This window comes from Emys orbicularis, chromosome 1, assembly GCF_028017835.1.
Source record: "Emys orbicularis isolate rEmyOrb1 chromosome 1, rEmyOrb1.hap1, whole genome shotgun sequence".
NCBI lineage: Eukaryota > Metazoa > Chordata > Testudines > Emydidae > Emys > Emys orbicularis.
This window is the reverse complement of record NC_088683.1, coordinates 336,269,336-336,289,624: the sequence shown is the minus strand read 5'-3', so window position 1 is coordinate 336,289,624 and position 20,289 is coordinate 336,269,336. Positions and strand designations below refer to the sequence as shown.

Below are 20,289 nucleotides of genomic sequence, written 5' to 3'. Positions count from 1 at the left end.
TAGGTGGAGTTGTCTGTATAGATGTTACCTGTATTTGCCTATTTATCTCTGAAGTCAAGTTTTTCATCTCTTACCTTGTAACCTACCACTGTACTTGTGACTCCTAAATGTCTCCAGTCAGTCTCTTTGCACTTTACTGACTATGGTCAGTAAAGCCTTGTAGGGAAGGGCTGTTTTTTGCCCTACACCTTTCACCAAGGACCCCATGTCATATCTTTTGCTCCTTTCTTTCTCTCACCAAAGGTCAGAAGTTTGTTTTCCCTGATTCAGAGAATGGATTGCTTTAAATTGCCTCTAAACACTATAAGACCCCCAAATATTTTAAAGAAAGCAAAGTTTATTAGAAAAAATGTAAGAAAATTGCACTGAATCAAAATTAAACCATTGTCCATTTCTTGTAATTACAGAAATCAGAAAGTAAATGCTCACATCTACTCAATCAGTTTCTCATAGTACTAGAGCCTTATTTTGACATTTGACAGTAATAATAAAGATACTCCATTTCTAGTTTACATCTTTTTTCTGCATATCTTAATGCTTTTTATTCAAGAGCATACATTTTCTGACCCCTTTTTTACTGAAAGGCAAATTTAAATATAGAGAGGTTAAATGACTGGCCTAAAGTCATACAGTGGATCATTGGGAGAGCTGAGAACACAACCCAGGCCTCTTGACTCAGTCATCCTGCTTGAGCCTTTAGATCATACCGCATCCATCTGCATGGATATATGACTATTTTGTTTTTGTTTTAATCTGAAGTATGTCTTGTTCTAGTGATGAAGATACAGATCTTAATTCTTTGTTAAAATCTTGGCTAAGAAACCAGCCTGAAGAATGCAGACATAATCTTGAAAATTGGATTGGGGACTATTTTGAAAAGGCGTTAAACTGGGTTCTAAAACAGGTGAGTAACTCACAAAGTCTTAATAACTTTCTGGCATTTATTCAAACTTATGAACTTGGTGTAGACGTCAACCAGAATTTTTAAATGTGGTCTCTAAAGTTAGGCATCTAAATAAGGGGTCTGATTTTTCAGAGATGCCAAGTTCCCAGAGCTTCCATTGACTAATCATGGATTTAGGTATCTAAATTTAGGCTCAGAAAATTTGAAATTTCTGCCCAAAATCCTTATCAGGAAGGCATGTGCTTTGCTAGGCTTGAGGAAAAATTAACAATGGTATAAGTCATTAAATAATTCTACGTAGGCGGGAACCTCTGCAAGCTGTTCTTTACAGAGATTTCCCTTCACTTGTGCTATCTGGGGGAAAGGGAAGTGTGCAGGATGTCCTGAAAACCCATGGATCCCAGATGGGAGTCTATTACCATCATATAGACAGCTTGTGTCTCTGTGCTTGCTTTGTGCTTCCTATGGCTCCAGTACCCCTCCCTGGCTTCATATGCCTCACAATGGAGCCATGCAGGCCTTGTGCAGCTGGGCCTCTGTTCCATGGAACTTCCTTTAAGAGGGATCCCCAGTGCAATCAGAGAGGCAATCTTGCTGTATTTCCTTGGAAAATCTACATAGCCTGATGGGGATTGAGATGTGTTTCTCCCATAGCTGTTTCTTTCCTCCATGCAGATGTCTACACTTGTGTGGGATCTAGGAAAAGGGGGACACTGTTGCAGAAGCAGTTGTTTACCCACCCCATTCTATGGGGGAGAGTGAGATCCACACATGGAGGGTCCCTTCTGGGCACATATCTCCATTTGTGCACATTTCTTTGCAGTCAGTAGGCTCATAACATCTAAAATAGAAGGATGACTGAGCATGAGAACTGATAAATAATAAGTAGGTTTGGTATAAGAGTCAGAAGTAAATATTTAAAAAGCATGTGATTGCAAATGGATCACCTCTTCTAGATCTGAATGGATCACATTTTCTACCAATTTTAAAAGTCTAAAAGTGGCTCCTAATAGCAACGAAACTGCCATATTTACTTGCACCATAACTCATTTATTTTATTGCTAGAAATTTGTTTAAAGTTATATTATTATTATAAATTATTATACACTATTATAAATTCCAATTTACAGAATGACTATGTGGTAGAAACAAGTCTAGTTGGCACTGTGATGAATGGGTTGTCTCATCTCCGTGGGTGCACTGATCGTGGACAATTTATTATTAGCTTAATGCGGGGTCTTGGTGGAAATCTCAACATGAAATCACGACTAGAATTTACAAAAGAGGTAATAATCTTTTTCTATCTTATCTCAAACTACGAGATGAATGAAACAGAAATTTTGATTTTGCTATGGTTTCAGAGTATAAAAGTACAATAAGAGTTAGTCCCTGCCTCAGTGAGTTTATAATCTAATTTGAGATTAGATGGAGGGAAATAGATCAACCATAGGGAGGCAGATTTGTGTGTCATTGGTAGATAGATGGTAGTCAAATCCATGAGAGTGGTCAAGATCACTTATAGATAAGGTCCAAAGAGAGAAGGGGACAAGGGATGGAGCCCTGTGGGAAGCCCATGGAAAGGGGGAGAAGGGAAGAGGAGGAGACTCCATCCAATGAGACTTTGAAGGTGCCATCACTGAGGTAGAATGAGAATTGTGAGAGGATGAGATCACAAAAGCCAAAGGGTTATAGGTTATCAAGAACTAGGGAGTGATCGAGTGTGTTGAATGCCACTGAGAGGTCAAGCAGGATGAGTAAGGAACACAGGTTCTGGAATTTAGCCGTGGATGCACATGAGTAACTTAACTCACGTGAGTTGTCCCATTGGTGTTAATTAGACTACTCATATTAGTAAAGTTTCTTATGTGTATAAGGGCTTGCAAAATTGGGCCCTAAATTAATTCTGACGATATCATATTGTTTTGTTACAAATGATGCATTTGTATTTTTTGGAAGATAAAGGAAGGTTTTTAGTCAGGAGCATTTTTAGTCAGGAGCATAGGATATCAGACTGCTGATTAAATACTTCATTCCTCCCAGCCCTTCAACATGTGGAGACAATCATAATTTCTTTAAAAAAAAAAAGTGGGTATACTGTTGCCTCCCAAAAGTGTTTATTCACATGTACATACTTCAGAACATTCTTAGTCCCATCCCTCCTTAAATTTCCATTTCTTTGATCACAAACATATTCCATTTTATTATAGGTGGAGCTGGTTCTATCACCTATCCTTAAAGTTGCCTAACATTTTCTATTACAGAACTCAGGTTTCAGTTGCTTTTATCTTTGACAAACATCACCTGTTCATGCTGAAATTTTCAGTATTGGGTGTTTGCCTAAGGCTGATTTCTTTTGGGAAAGTTTCAGCTAAAACAGTTTAGTCATTTCTGAGGATGATATTATGTGTCTTTTTCCACGTTAAAAACATTCTTACAATTGTTTCATTCAGGTCTAATGCCGCTAAACTTACTACTTCCATGACTTGAAATTTGGCAGGAGGCATCACCCTGATGAGATGGATGTGCCTTTTGTCATCCCCATGAAAATTTGCCCCAATTTGGCCAAACTGTAAGCCTCCAAATATCTCAGTTCTCACATGTTGCATAGAGACTTGTTGGAATTTGGCAGATACGTTCTCTGAAGACTCTCTGTGTACTGGGCTTGCTGCAGCCCAAGGCTGTGGCACTAAGCAGGACTTCTCTTAATAATCCATAATTTCCCTTGTTAGGACAGCATAGTTTGTGCAGCCACACTTTTTTAGCCCAGGATAACATGAAGTGATTTAAGATTGTATAAATTCTAACTAAATCCTCACACACAGTTTCATTCATATCTTAAAAGTGTTAGAACAAAAAAAGATGACTGTGCATGGTAGGTATTCCTACCAGACCACAAAATAGGAAAAAGAAAAAAGTTACTTAAAAAGAAAAATACAGCTATCTCTTTAGGCAGCCTTAATTCTGGAATTTCCTAACTTTTAACTTTTGTTTACAGTTGACTACTAATTGTGTGTCCCTCATTTTCTCTCTACTCAGTGTGAGAAGTCTGTGGCTACATTTGTGTGCTCATGAGTGCTACATGAGTGCTCATGACTGTGAGTAGGAGCTGTACTTTGAACCTACTAAGTACTTTGTAAAGTCAGGCCCTCAGCGACTCAAGGAAATGAATGAGGACATTTATTCCATGAGGTCTGGCACCACGCATCGAATGAAAAATAAATATTGGATAACTACCCACTCATTCACTCACTACCCAATGTATTAGCACAACAGGATTGAATTAAAATTGCATAGGCAACCTTAATTCTTGCATTTCCTAATTTTTGAGTGCTTGACTTTGCAAATTTAATATTCTTTTAACATAGTTTTTGGATGTACTTATAATTATAGTTATTGTGTTGTTATTAGGAATGCAGATTTTTAACAGCTTAATTGTTATTCTTTTAAAATTTTTGTAAAGATTTTTAATTGGGCACGAGAATCTCCGCCAGATCCCAGGAAGCCACTGGACACATATTATGACCCTGACACTGGACATTTAATGTCATATCAGCTGAGAAAACCTATACATTTGACTGCTGATGACTTTAGTAATCTCCGAACACTTCCTGTCATTCAAACCCCTGACATGCAGAGAGGTTTAGATTACTTCAGACCATGGCTAGACTTTGACAATAAGCAGCCATTTCTTCTTGTTGGGCCTGAAGGATGTGGAAAGGGGTAAGTTTGTTTTTGTTTTTTATTTTAACTGTTTTAATCTAACTTTTCTAAGTTTGGTGATAAAGTTTTGGAACATTTTTGCATAGTGAAGGTTTCTGCTCCATTGATAAAGTTGTTTCTTTAGATGAAATGCTAATAGAACCGTTTGAAATGTTCTTTGACACATCTGTCACTAAAAAATTAGTAACATCAGTCTCAGTCTGTGTGTGTGTTTGTCCAGCATCTATTACAATGGGATGCTGTTTCTGACTGGAACTTTGGTGCTAATGGAATGCAAATAGTAAATTATACTTACTTGTGGTTGGTGGGGGCCCCTTTAGTCACTACCAGAACATTGTTTAAGTTACTTCCTTCTCTGACCCTAACAGAGTCCTTCCTCTGCTCGGGGTGTATTCGGGGTGTGCAAAAGTCTCTCTCTCTCTCTTTTTCTCTCTAAATAAGAATTCCTTTCCTCTGCTCCTTGTGACTAACAAAACATTATTACCCCGTTTGTGTATCTCTTTGAGCTCGGTACAGGTGCTCTTTCTCGAGCATGAAGTGTGGATACTGCTTGACCAGATGAGACTCCATTACTTCCCCTTTACAGAGACCAGTTGGTCATATGCATGGCTCAGTGTAGGGTCACTTTTCTATGCCTGCACAAAATTCCCATCCTGTAGGAGTGCTTCCACATCCAGATAACCTCTTCCTCACTTGCAGGGGCTGACAGTTCTTTTCCTCATGACATTCCCTCCTTAGGGTCTTCCAATTCCCCAAGGTTTACCAGGCTTTCAGGTCATTCTGCAATGATCAACCAGGATGCCTGTTTGCCAAAAAAATGGCCAGTGCCGGTCTCCCATTATGGGATACTCCAATTTTTCCACCAGTGGTACAGCTGTCACCTTGGTACATGTCCCCACAGTCAGCTGTAAACATTGGCTGGGATAGGTTTTCACTTTGCCATGTATACACTGTAGATGAAATCAGCCTTTTGGGGGTGTTGTCATCTCTTGTGAAGGAGACTTGGACCACCGTCTAACTACAGACAGAGTCCAAGTCCTTGAACTCTTTTCCCTTGGACCATCACCAGCGCCATCAACTTGGGAAGTGCTGTTTTCCATGCATGGGTTTCTACACTCCAGCCCTGGGCATAATCACATTCGTTAAGAGGGCATTCTTTCTTTTATGGGTTCTCTGTGGCCAGAGGAGCAGCAAGTCACTGGGCTGGCACTGACGGTATCTTTCCTAGTTGGGGGCGAACTCAGCTGTGGAGTAGTGGCTGGCCCCTGTTCTGCAGGTCCGACTTCAGTTGCTTGAGATGCTTGGTAGTCCCACTGGCAGTGTCATTGACGTGAGTTGCCTCAGAAATGTCCAAATTGTCCAAGATGGCTGACTTTACTTGTTTATAATTCTTAGACTTCTCCAGGTCTAGGTTATGGTAGGCCATCTGTGCCAGACCCATCAAGTATGGAGCCAAAATCAAAGCCTACTCCACCAGGAGATTAGTGCTCTGCTCTGAAAGGTAATTAAAAAGGCCTTAGGGTATTGCCTGGCCCCATCTTGGTTAACTTCATGGGTATTGGTGGGGAACCCACTTTGACAGAAGGGTGCCCTTGTGGTGAGCGTAAGGTGAGCACTATCTGTTGTATCATCTCCTTGTGGAACTCCTGCTGGTGGATCATCAACTCCCTCAGCAGCTGTTGCTGTTGTTGCATTGTTTGAACTTGCTAGTGGGTGGTTCACTGCTGCAGCAAGTGTTGCTGGAACTGCTGTTGCTGAGTGCTTGCTGCTGCTGCATATCAGCTAGCCATTCACACCACCGCTCAGATACTATAAGAACATACGAATGGTCATACTGGGTAAGACCAGTGGTCCACCTTGCCTGATATCCTGTATCTGCCAGTGGACAGTGCCAGATACTTCAGAGGGAATGAACAGAACAGGGCAATTTTGAGTGATCTATCTCCTGTCATCTAGTCTCATCTGTTGGCAGCTGAAGGTTTAGGGACACATGGAGCATAGGGTTGCATCCTTGGCTATCTTGGCTCATAGCCATTGATGGATCTGTCCTCCATGAATTTATCTAATTCTTTTTTTAACCCAGTTATACTTTTGAACTTCACAGCATCCCATGGCAATGACTGTGCATTGTGTGAAGAAGTATTACCTTTTGTCTGTTTTAAACCTGCTGCCTATTAATTTCACCAAATGATGCCCAGTTCTTGGGTTATGCGAAGGGGTAAATAACACTTTCCTAGTCACTTTCTCTGCACCATTCACAATTTAATAGACCTTTTTCATATCCCCCCATAGTCATCTCTTTTCTAAGATGAACAGTCCAGTCTTCTTAATTTCTCCTCATATGGAAGCTGTTCCATATCCCTAATCATTGTTATTGTCATTCTTTGCACCATTTCCAATTCTAATATATCTTTTTTGAGATGAAACGACCGGAACTCCATGCAGCATTCAAGGTATGGGCATACCATGGATTTATATAGTGGCATTATGATATTTTCTGTCTTATTGGTCTACAATTTTTGAGAAGTCGTCTGCTTCAGAGATAAAATGTGCTATTTATTATGTATTTTGATGTGCTGAATTCAAATATGACAATTAAAACAACTGAGTGGCTACTGTTTCTAAGATATTTAAGCTTTTACATTTTATGTCTATGTATATTGTGTAGATAGTAGAGTTTTAATCATCAATTGTAAACCTAGGTCTTTTCATGTGTTTATGGTTGCTTTACATGATACTATTTCACCTGTCCTGTTTATGTAACACTTTAAAAATCAGCAAAAGGGTTATATAAATAAAATTTATTATGAAACAAAAGGCAAAAAACTATTATGTACATAGTTTAGTCCTATTCAGTGTCTACTCGGCGCTTCTTGGCTTGTCTCTTGTATTCATTAAATGGAGCATCTCTCGTCACTGTCCAGCAATAGTCTGCAAGCATTGATGGGCTCCATTTGCCCTGATAGCGTTTCTCCATAGTTGCAATGTCCTGGTGAAATCGCTCGCCGTGCTCGTCGCTCACTGCTCCGCAGTTCGGTGGGAAAAAATCTAGATGAGAGTGCAAAAAATGTATCTTTAGTGACATGTTGCAACCAAGGCTTTTGTATGCCTTGAGGAGGTTTTCCACCAACAACCTGTAGTTGTCTGCCTTGTTGTTTCCGAGAAAATTTATTGCCACTAACTGGAAGGCTTTCCATGCCGTCTTTTCCTTGCCACGCAGTGCATGGTCAAATGCATCATCTCGAAGAAGTTCACGAATCTGAGGACCAACAAAGACACCTTCCTTTATCTTAGCTTCACTTAACCTTGGAAATTTTCCACGGAGGTACTTGAAAGCTGCTTGTGTTTTGTCAATGGCCTTGACAAAGTTCTTCATCACACCCAGCTTGATGTGTAAGGGTGGTAAGAAAATCTTCCTTGATTCAACAAGTGGTGGATGCTGAACACTTTTCCTCCCAGGCTCCAATGACTGTCGGAGTGGCCAATCTTTCTTGATGTAGTGGGAATCTCTTGCACGACTATCCCATTCGCAGAGAAAACAGCAGTACTTTGTGTATCCAGTCTGCAGACCAAGCAAGAGTGCAACAACCTTCAAATCGCTACAAAGCTGCCACTGATGTTGGTCATAGTTTATGCACCTCAAAAGTTGTTTCATGTTGTCATAGGTTTCCTTCATGTGGACTGCATGACCAACTGGAATTGATGGCAAAACATTGCCATTATGCAGTAAAACAGCTTTAAGACTCGTCTTCGATGAATCAATGAACAGTCTCCACTCATCTGGATCGTGAACGATGTTGAGGGCTGCCATCACACCATCGATGTTGTTGCAGGCTACAAGATCACCTTCCATGAAGAAGAATGGGACAAGATCCTTTTGACGGTCACGGAACATGGAAACCCTAACATCACCTGCCAGGAGATTCCACTGCTGTAGTCTGGAGCCCAGCAGCTCTGCCTTACTCTTGGGTAGTTCCAAATCCCTGACAAGGTCATTCAGTTCACCTTGTGTTATGAGGTGTGGTTCAGAGGAGGAGGATGGGAGAAAATGTGGGTCCTGTGACATTGATGGTTCAGGACCAGAAGTTTCATCCTCTTCCTCTTCCTCGTCTGACTCAAGTGAGAATGACTCTGGTGTATCAGGAACCGGCAGTCCTTCTCCGTGGGGTACTGGGCGTATAGCCGATGGAATGTTTGGATAATGCACAGTCCACTATTTCTTCTTTGACATACCTTTCCCAACTGGAGGCACCATGCAGGAGTAACAATTGCTGGTATGATCTGTTGGCTCTCTCCAAATCATTGGCACTGCAAAAGGCATAGATTTCCTTTTCCTGTTCAACCACTGGCGAAGATTTGTTGCACAAGTGTTGCAGCATATGTGTGGGGCCCACCTCTTGTCCTGATCTCCAATTTTGCAGCCAAAATAAGGTGATAGGCTTTCTTAACCATAGTGGTTATACTGCGCTTTTGTGATGCAAAAGTCACTTCACCACCAACAGTTATCTGCACTGTTCACACAAGTACAAGGCATCTCTGCTCACTTTGGCTAAACAGAAATGTGTCCCTTTGCAAAATCAAACACTGACAAATAAGAGAGCACGACACTGTCTGATTTCTAGAGCTGATATAGGGCAATTTGTTCAGCAGAGTGATGTAAGCTTCGTTATGATTGCATCATCCATGACTTCTAGGAATAACATGATGCAATTCATATCATGTATGATGCAATACCAGCTTCAGATTGCATCATTCATTGTTTTGCCTAAAAAGCAAGTACTGTCCAAACCCAGTCATAGATTTATTCACAGATCCAGTCAAAGATGTATTTTAGTCATTTCTGGTTTAAATTGAGATCCCTTCCCTTTATAACTCACTTATCCTCCGCCATTCCCAAGTCAAGGGTCGTATATACTGACCCAATAGCATATCTTGAAAACTAGAGCCAATCAACAATTTTAAGCATCATTTTCGTTCTCAGTGACCCAGAATTAGTAAAGTTTGACTACATTTATTTCAGAAGCATTTTGGCTGTAGAGCAGTGTTATCGATCCTTTTCCTAATGGTTCCTAACATTCTGTAAGCTTTTTTGACTGTTACTGGACATCGAGTAGAAGTTTTCAGAGAACTCTCCACAATGAATTGAGTTGTAACAGCTAATTTAGACCCCAACATTTTGTATGTATAGTTGGGTTTAAGTTATCCAATGTGCATTACTTTGCACTTTGTTGGATTCCCTCTGGGAGCTTTTCCACTTGGCTTATCAAGAACACCTTGTCCAGTTCTGGGAGAACACTTAATCCAGTTCTCTGGGATCCAGAATACTCAGTTTGACTCTGGATTTCTTCACTCAGGTTCCTTTATTTGGCATACAGGAAAGCTTCACTGAGTTGATCAGACTCTAGCATAGGGGATGGGTACAGGGCATACCACGCATTCAAAGTTACACAGACAATCTCTTCTTTTATATGAATTTACACATTACATTGCATTTGCTTTACATTCAATCATACATTTTTGGATTGGCTTGGTTACTGTGCAGGAACCAATCCCTGTACAGCATGCTCTGTCCATGTCCATGTCTGTTCACGTGGAACCTGATCTTTACCTTCAAGGTTTATCTTGTCCATAGTCCTTAGCATCACACCAGCATACTGTTTGGCAAGCCCCTATTTACAACTTAACCTTCCATTCACCTTTCCAATTATGCCTACTAAGAAATGAGACAAGTTACTTATGTCAAACCTGGCCTACACACTTATCGACATTGAATTTCATCTGCAACAAAATCCCTTTGTAACTCTTCAAAGTGATCTTTGGAATTAACTATTTTAGTAATTCTGTATCATTTGCATATATTGCCACATTCCTGTTCACCCTTTTTTTCCAGCTCATTTATTAATATATTGAACAGCACAAGTTCCACTACAGGGAACTCTCCCACTATTGACCTCTCTCCATTGTGAAAACAGTTTATTCCTACCCTTTGTTTCCATTCCCATCTTTTAACCAGCTACTGATCAATGAGAGGACCTTCCCTCTTATCACATGACTCCTTACTTTGCTTAAGAGCCTTTGGTGAGGGACCTCGTCAGAGGCCTTCTGAAAGTCCTAGTGCACTGCATCGACTGGATCACCCTTATCCATATGCTTGCTGATTCCCTCAAAGAGCAAGCCATACAGCTGTGTCTAGTTAGTGCTGGCTGAGCCCTGAAGAGCTCATTACATTCTTCCTTAATAGGGTGAGGGCGTACCCCTCACATAATAATGGTAATAAGTGTGAACCCAGTTTTTTTTCCCTGTGTCTCTGTTGATTTGCAAATAGATTATATTCTTTTTTTTACTGGTTTCTTCTCAACAATCTAATGCTATTTCCACTGTTTAAAATTCAGTCATAAATACGATTCCTAAAAGAAAAAAATACATAACATTCCTTTTTATTTTCTTTATCCTCATGTGCATAGACTCTGATCCTGCAATGTATACTGCATGAGAGGACTATTGAATTTTTGCAGAGCCCTATTGACTTCCATTGTCCATGTGTTGTAAATAGCTGGTTTGGGGCCATATTTCATTGTTCACCAACTAGCTATTTCTTACACAAATCTGTATAAGTACTTTTCTGGAACTTCATAAATGTGAAATGATACAATTTGATTTTATAATCAAGAATAGTTCAACAAAACTGATCTAGTACATTATATGCAGTACGTTAAACAGTGTGCTGGCAGTTTTAAAGGTGTTCAAATTGCTTTTAAAAAAATTCTGTGTATATAAAATATATATTTATATATTTTATTTTGTTAGAATGTTGCTTCGTTATGCCTTTTCCCAACTCCGATCCACTCAGATTGCTACAGTTCACTGCAGTGCACAAACTACATCTCGACATCTTCTCCAAAAGTTAAATCAGACTTGCATGGTAATCAGTACAAATACTGGGAGAGTATACAGACCGAAAGATTGTGAAAGGCTGGTTTTATACTTAAAGGAGATCAACCTTCCCAAACCTGATAAATGGGGAACCAGCACTCTAGTGGCTTTCCTGCAACAGGTGAACGTATATGGCTTTGATAATAATTATATTTAGAATTATAGACTATAAATGATTTATTATGATTCAGTAAATACATATTAAAGTCCTGTTTCCAATCATTTGATATACAGGCAGAGTATTTTGAATTGAACACGTTACAATATGCTGGTGATCTTAATAGTTAACATCCTACATGTTTATTATCATTACGTTTATGTGTAGTGTGGTAGCATGTAGAGATGCCAACCGGTATCAAGGTTATATTTGTGCTAAGCACTGAACACATATGTACAGGGCCGGCTCCAGGCACCAGCAAACCAAGCAGGTGCTTGGGGCGGCCAATGGAAAGGGGTCTTCGGCGGCACTTCGGCAACGGGTCCCTCAGTCCCTCTCCTCTTTGAGCTGCTGCCGAAGTGCCGCCGAAGAGGAAGAGGGAGCAAAGGACCCGCCACCGAACTGCCGCAGAAGAAGGAAGCGGCGCAATTGAGCTGCCGCTGAAGTGCCGCCGATCGGCTTTTTTTTTTTTTTCCTGCTTCGCTGTTTGGGGCGGCCAAAAAGCTGGAGCCGGCCCTGCATATGTAATCAAAAGACAGTCCCTGTCCCCAAAAGCTTATAGTGATTAACAAAGTAAGTTTATGGGTTTGCATAATTCTTCTCTCCTCAAAGATTGGAAATTGAAATGTAATGCTTACAGTATTTTAAAAATAACTTTTTCCTCATTTTTACATTCTGTCCATCATGCATTCTTTCTCCTTCTCCAAATTCCTTCTTAAAACCCTCTTCCCCACCTTCACCCCACAAATCTGTTGTGTTGTTTGTTGATTTTTAACAATGAATTTACTACATTCTCCCTTTTACTGAAATATTTCCCCCTTTCGTTTAATTTTCTCTTACATTGCAAGCTATCTGGGACAAAGACTGTGGGCTAAGGGCTGCCCTAACTTACTTCAGCTGCTCATGGTCTCTAAGGGACCACTCAGGAGCTGAGAATTGGCAGAGTGAAGCTCCAGTATGCCCCCTTCCACGCCTGACGTGCCCTTTACTCTGGTGGAGGCTAGGGAAGGAGCCATCTCTTTTGGCTTTACTGTAGCTGAGAGCTACCACCCTCCAGGAGGAATTGTCAGCTGTCCAGTTACACCTGGATTCTAGCTCCTTTGTGCTCTTGGTTCACAGAGGAGAATCTGGCCCAATTTATGATTTTATAAAGTGCCATATACATTTTTGTTTATAGTGCTGCACAGTTGCTTAAGAATAATATATTAGACACTTTTGAGGAAAATGTTAGTGATGGGTACATTGTTGGTATTTAACAAATAATAATAATCAGAGACTCATCATTAATCTATTGTTTTTGTTAGGCACCTTGCTATTTTTCATTTAATTTTACTAAAATATTTTGTTTTGTTATATTAAAGATTCTGACATACCAAGGATTTTACGATGAAAATCTTGAATGGGTTGGTTTAGAAAGTATCCAAATTGTGGCATCCATGTCTGCTGGGGGAACATTAGGAAGGCATAAACTTACATCCAGATTTACTTCTATTGTTCGTCTTTGTGCAATTGAGTAAGTGTCTGCAAGAACCTACTTGACTTTGAGATCTCAGATTCAGATTGCAAGTCTGTTTGCCTCTGCCTGTCCTTCTTGATGTGAGACTTTTGAAAACATGGAATGTGATTGTGTCTGGCAAGTCAAGCCTCTAATCTTTCCTAATAATGTAGAATCTTCACATATAGTATCATTGTTGCTACCTCTTGGTGTTTCAAACCAGTTACAGAGCAATATATAATTATTTTAATGCACCTTGTTGTGCCTATGTATCTGAAATAAAATTTCAAGTAGGATTACTTTGCTTCTAGTAGGTTACAGCTTTACAGCCTTATTTTAAAGTGCTGGTTGGTTAGTGGATTAAATACATTGTGAGGAAGGGTTTATAAATTGGAACATATTTAAAGATACACATGGAAAGTCTCTGAGGGTTGCATATTCAGATAAAACCAAAATGTATTTAAGTTACTGCTGGACTAAAGTTCTATTTATTGAAGATTCAGAGTAAATTATAGATATAAATCTAAACCCATTTTTGGTATGGAAATTAAGAATGTTGATACATCACAATTTCCTTGGACTCTTCTTTTTTTCCTCTAGCTATCCAGAAAGAGACCAACTGCAAACAATTTATAGTGCATATTTAGAGCCTGTGCTTCACAAAAACCTAAAGAATCACTCTGTTTGGGGTTCCTTACCAAAAATACATCAGCTGGCAGGATCTATGGTTCAAGTATATGAGCAGGTACAGTGCTTTGATTTGTTTTTTTGGGAAATGGAGATGAAAAATTGAGATGCAGCCATGTCTTTTAATCTCTGACTTTAGACAGTAACAATAGATTATACAGTGTTTCACCATATTTAAAATCTAAATGCAAGTAATTTTTTTATGTTGATCTCAGAATTAAAGTGAAGGGTACATGCATGTGGTTATGGACATGAAAGGATGGTCCAGTGGTTAGGGCACTAGTCTAGGATTTGTGAGACTTGGGTTCAGTTCCCTGCTGCATCACAGACTTCCTGTGTGTGCTTGGACAAGTCACTTAGGGACTCATGGAATTTAAGGCTAGAAGGGACCATCATGATCATCTGGTCTGATCTCCTGCACATTGCAGGCCACGGAACCTCATCAACCCACTCCTATAATAGACCCATAACCTCTGGCTGAGTTACTGAAGTCCTCAAATCATGATTTCAAGTTCCAGAGAATCTATCATTTACACTAGCAAATGTTGGATTCAGCCTCTTTGTGCCTCCATACCCCATCTGTAAAATGAGGATAACTCTGCTTCACGCTGAAGATTGCAAGTTGCTCAGATACTATAATTTTGTATGATGATGGGGGCCATACTTAGATAGGACTAAGTATTCCAAATAGTGTGCATATAAAACATGACATTTAGGCACACAAATACATTTTTAACTTCCCACTCAAAATTGTAGGGTCCCAGCCAAGCATGTAATCACTTTAAGCATTTAAGCATAGTCTCACTGGATTTAGTAGGACTGATTACATGGATTAGGACCCAAGTGCTTAACACACATCTAGGTAGAATGATCACATCCTTAAAAGCAGATAGAGCATGGGCACAGCCTCCAACTAGTCACATAATTCAGATCTTCAAAGAAATATGTGCAAGTGTCATTCTGGTAAGGCAAGGTTATTAGATGTTCGAAAATCTTGATTAAGGAAACTTAGCTTAGCCAAAAGTTTTCCATTAGTGGAAGGCTGAATCTTTTATGATGATAAAAGGTTGTGGTGGAGGTAGAGCCAAGTTTACAGAATGTAATAAGTAGGCCATTTCTCACCATGCAGACAATTGTATTACCGATAAACCATTTCAGACCTCAATTGACAGGTTTAATAGAACAAACACACTAAAGAAACACTACCTGTGTATTGAATAGTAACAACATTTCTATCCTTTGAAATTCTACACATTTTGAACATCAATAGCTTACATATAGTAGTCTAAGGAGAATCAGATCAAAATATTTGTTATCCTTTTGGTAAACAGCTGCAGTCTCATGCCTTGCATGCTTTTCATATGGCTTATTCTTTATCTGTATATTTTCTGAGTTACACCTCTACCCCGCTATAACGCGACCCGATATAACACGAATTCTGATATAATGCGGTAAAGCAGTGCTCCGGGGGGGGTGGGGCTGCGCACTCCGGCGGATCAAAGCAAGTTCAATATAACGCGGTTTCACCTATAATGCGGGAAGATTTTTTGGCTCCCGAGGACAGCGTTATATCGAAGTAGAGGTGTATTAGTATAAATCTGTGTAGATGATTGTCTCATCCTCAAAGAGAGCTATGCAGTTATTCCATGAGTTAAAAATCAAGGTGTGTTTTCAGATATAAATAAATAGTTAATATTTCCATTATCAGTCAGCCAAATTATGATATGCATTGTTGTTAATTTATTTTATTCATTATACCTTACATTTATATAGCATCTTCTGTCCAGAAATATACCTCAGCCCCACACAAATCATGTACCATACATAAGGAACACTATACAAATACAGTCATATTTAATACATGTGATTTGTCTGACCACAGATCCTTTGAAAGCATGTGTTATATACATATCAAATGTGTTTGGGATGTCTTCCTAACCTTGCACAGGCCTTTCACCCTCTTGGTCTATGTGACGTTCCCCTGGTGTTATCTGGACCAGTGATCTGCTAGGTCACTCCAATCATCGACTCAGGGAGGCAGTCTTACCCTGCTCTTCTGTGAGAACCCCCATTCCTGGGCTGTTCACGCACAGCTTCTAGCATGTAAGCTGCTCCCAGCTATGTGAATGAGCACTTTCGGCCAGCCGCTGCTTGGATTGTGCATCCGAATGACACTAGCTAATATCTCTGGTCCCAGACACAACCCTAGGAACCTCCGTCTTGCAGTCTATGCCCCCTGGACGCTGCAAGCTTATATGAGTTCGTCAATTTAACAAAGAAATTGATATGTATCAGGCTTGTTATCCCAAGGGGAGTCTCTGACAGCTTCAAACCAAATGCGCTGCTTCAGGTAGAATAAACAAATTTATTAACTACAAAAGATAGATTTTTAAGTGATTGTAAGTCAAAACACAAGAAGTCAGATTTGGTCAAATGAAATAAAAGCAAAACACATTCTAAGCTGATCTTAACACTTTCGGTGCCCTTACAAATTTAGATGCTTTTCACCACAGGCTGACTGGTTGCCCTTCAGCCAGGCTCGCCACTTTGATCAGTGCTTCAGTCGCCTGGTGGTGGTGTCTATAGATGTAGGTGGAAGAGAGAGGAAGAGCATGGCAAACGTCTCTCCCTTTTATCATGTTCTTTCTTCCCCCTTGGCTTTGCCCCCCACTTCAGAGTCAGGTGAGCATTACCTCATCGTAGTCCCAAACTGACCAAAGGAAAGGGGGTGAATCACTCGAGAGTCTAACAGATCCTTTGTTGCTGCCTAGGCCAGTGTCATTTGTTCCTGTGAGGCTGGGCTGGGTTTGTCCCATACATGCCCTGATGGGGTGTGAACTGCCCATCTGCTCCTGGAGAGTTTTGCCTGGGCTTGTTTTAAGCCACGAGGACACATTTTCAGCCTCATAACTATATACATGAAATTACAACCTATAGCATTACATTACTATAACAACAATGCTCAGTGCATCATGAGCCTTCCGAAGACACCGACATGACAAACTTTGCATTGGATACCACACAAACATATTATAAGGATGAACATGGGGGTGCAGGGTGTTCCCCTGAGGTACAGAGTATCACAGTCTATCCAAAAATTTGGACAAAATTCTTCTCCTGGTGCCAAACTAGAAAAATCAACCCACTATAGATGTTTTAGACTGGAAGAGAGATTGTTCCCATGAAAGAAACAGGGAACTAATTTTCCAGCATAACCTTTTTCTCAGAAATAATATAGAATAAATATTTTAGAAATGAGATATTTTGCTTTTTTGGTCTGAAAGCAAAATGTAAACAATCCAAGCTGTGTATTTTTCAGATGAATTAACAAAATATATGAACCTGTACAGTTGAAGTAAATCCACTTGGTGAAAGCATAGAAAATTGTTGAACTAAATTGTCAAGAAATCTTTGCAATTAAAATATAAATTGTGTTGTGAATAACTTATGTTTTCAGGTACGAGCAAAATTCACAGTTGATGATCATAGTCATTACCTCTTTACACCATACATTCTTACTCAGTGGGTTCTTGGCTTATTCAGATATGATTTAACAGGAGGTGAGTTACTCTGATTTGTTCCAAAAGAGAAAACATTTTTAGAATGTTCAAATATTTTGTGATGTGTTTCTTATTATTTATCTATCCTGCAAACTCTCCATATCATAGAATATCAGGGTTGGAAGGGACCTCAGGAGATCATCTAGTCCAACCCCCTTCTCAAAGCAGGACCAATCCCCAGATAGATTTTTGTGCCCCAGATCCCTGAATGGCCCCCTCAAGGACTGCACTCACAACCCTGGGTTTAGCAGGCCAATGCTCAAACCACTGAGCTATCCCTCCCCCCTTGAATCCCCATTGAAACCTGGAAAGTTTGTAGGACTGGCCCTAATGTCAGTTGAAAAACAAAAGTTCCATTGCATGAAAAGTTACGTTGTTGTTTTTAATTTTGAAAAATAGTGTGAGATTTTAAAATATAGATAGTAACTATTCTGAGTTTAAAGAAAATAAATAAGTCTGGGCTGCTCACTTCAGTCATTTTGATTATGAAATCTGTGGACTCCACTTTCTACAATTGATCTGGTTTTTGATGAGGATGTCTCAGGGTATGTCTACACTTCAAAGTAAGTGAAGTAAGTGAAGTAGAACTCGAGTTAGCATACCTCAGGTTTGTTAACGTAGGGCTTGAGCGTTTACACTTATTTGTAACCCCAGTTTAGGAAGTTTTGAATCTTGGGTCCCAACCTGGGGTGCCAACATTTACACTGCATTATGTGGGCCCAAGTTCAACCATCCATATCCCAGACTTCCTAGTGCCCTCCCAAAATGTGGCAGCTCTAGCCCTTTGTTTATAGTGCAGTGTGGAAAAACTTGACTGTCCACCAAACTTGACTGTCCAGAGGACAAAGAAAGCCGGCCCATAGAATTTTGGAGTACTTTTGGTGGACTCCCAGAGCATGAGTCCTGTGGAGCTGCATCTACACTGAAAAAGCAATAGGACTTGATCTCTGGGTCCCAGCTTGACTCAGGCTTGAACCTTCCATTTCCGTGATGTCCTGGGTCCAAGCCCTGGGCTGGAGTGATTTGCGTATAGATGAAAGGGGGGTTAAGCTTGAACCTGAGTTCGAACCTTGGGCTTACATTGAGATGTAGACATACCCACAGCGGCTTGCCACAAATGACTTTAGTTGTATCAGTTGCTTAAAGTGTGTGTGTTTGGGGAGGTGTAGGAGTATTGCCACTACTGAGGGGCATTATTCTTATACTGCTTAACAAAGGAAGGGTGTCACCAGTCCTTCTCATGATGTTGAGCTGCTTTCTAATGACCACTTATTCTCAAACTTTTCCTTTTCCTCAAACTTTTCCTTTTCCTGATAAGCTGAACGGAATTTAGTTTTAGGTACTCTTGGAAACTGACAGCTTAGGCTGGTTTCCAGTCTGACTTTTATCCTTCCTTTGGAGTTGATATTTTACTGGGTCATGAATAAACTTATAATAATCATATTGTATTTGTTTTGTGCTAATAATTGTGAACTTTTATGGGATCATTTACAGACCTGTGTTTTTTACATTGTCTTCCTGAAAAGTGCCAGTTAGGTTTTAAATTGGCATTGGTGGAGATGTAGTTGATGGCTAAATTTGAGACATGCTTTGGTAGCATTGAACTGATAAGCATCTGTACTCACACTCCACTCGTTGGGTTGGATCCTCATGGGGGTGTAAATCAGCATAGCTCCACTTAAGTCAATGAAGGTACACTGACTTACACCAAGTGGGGATTTCTCCCTGTTTAAGGATTCCACTATTATATCTGAAGCTGATGGATGACTGTGCTTTTTCTGTGATGTGGGGAGTAATTTGTTCCACCTGAAACCCATCTCATCTTGTCCCTTCTCCACTTGTAAGGAGCAGGTTAAAGCTTTATTTTTCCCAAAGATAACCACTATCTGTTCTTGGATTTATTTTTTGCCTTGGCTAGTTAAACAGAAAATAAAAGGTTTAGTCACAAAAGTGAAATGCATGCAAGCTGCATGGAAACTTTTTAAAAACACCATAATAGAGGGTCAAATTAAATGTATACCCCAAATTAAAAAACCTAGTAAGAGGACCAAAACGTGCCACCATGGCTAAACAACAAAGTAAAAGTAGTGGTTAGAGGCAAAAAGGCGTCCTTTAAAAATTGGACATTAAACCCTACTGAGGAAAATAGGAAGGAGCATAAGTGGTAGCAAATCAAATGTAAATGTATAATTAGGCAGGCCAAAAAAGAATTTTAAGAGCAACTAGCCAAAGACTCAAAAACTAAGCCAAAAAAAAAATCCTTTAAAGCAGGAAGCTTGCCAAACAGCCAGTGGACCACTGGATGATCGAGGTGCTAAAGGAGCACTCAAGGAAGATAAGGCTTTGCAGAGATGCTAAATGAATTTTTATGCATTGGTCTTCACTGCAGAGAATGTGAGGGAGATACCCACACCTGAGCCATTCTTTTTAGGTGACAAATCTGAGGAACTGACCCAGCTTGAGTGGTCAGTAGAGGAGATTTTGGAACAAATTGATAAATTAAACAGTTATAAGTCACCAGGACCAGATGGTATTCACCCAAGAGTTCTGAAGGAGTTCAAATATGAAATTGCAGAACTACTACTGCGGTATGTAACCTATCCTTTAAATCCGCTTCTGTACCAGACGACTAGAGAATAGCTAATGTGACACCAGTTTTTAAAAAGGCTCCAGAGGTGATCCTGATAATTACAGGCTGGTAAGCCTAACTTCAGTACAGTACCAGACAAATTGGTTGAAACTGTAGTAAAGAACAGAATTCTCTGACACACGATGAACACAATTTGTTGGGAAAGGCTCAGCACGGCTTTTCTAAAGGGAAATCATGCCTCAC

The 20,289-nt window shown here is 40.0% G+C and overlaps 1 protein-coding gene across 1 annotated transcript in view; it reads left to right on the top strand.

Moving 5' to 3' along the window:
• DYNC2H1 (dynein cytoplasmic 2 heavy chain 1) overlaps positions 1-20,289 on the top strand; it is a 370,096-nt gene that overhangs the window by 60,074 nt on the left and 289,733 nt on the right. The window contains exons 40-46 of the mRNA XM_065405465.1: positions 775-904; positions 2,035-2,190; positions 4,365-4,624; positions 11,432-11,678; positions 13,076-13,227; positions 13,810-13,954; positions 17,354-17,456. Coding sequence (XP_065261537.1) covers positions 775-904; positions 2,035-2,190; positions 4,365-4,624; positions 11,432-11,678; positions 13,076-13,227; positions 13,810-13,954; positions 17,354-17,456 — 1,193 coding nt within the window. The remainder of the gene's footprint in view (positions 1-774; positions 905-2,034; positions 2,191-4,364; positions 4,625-11,431; positions 11,679-13,075; positions 13,228-13,809; positions 13,955-17,353; positions 17,457-20,289) is intronic.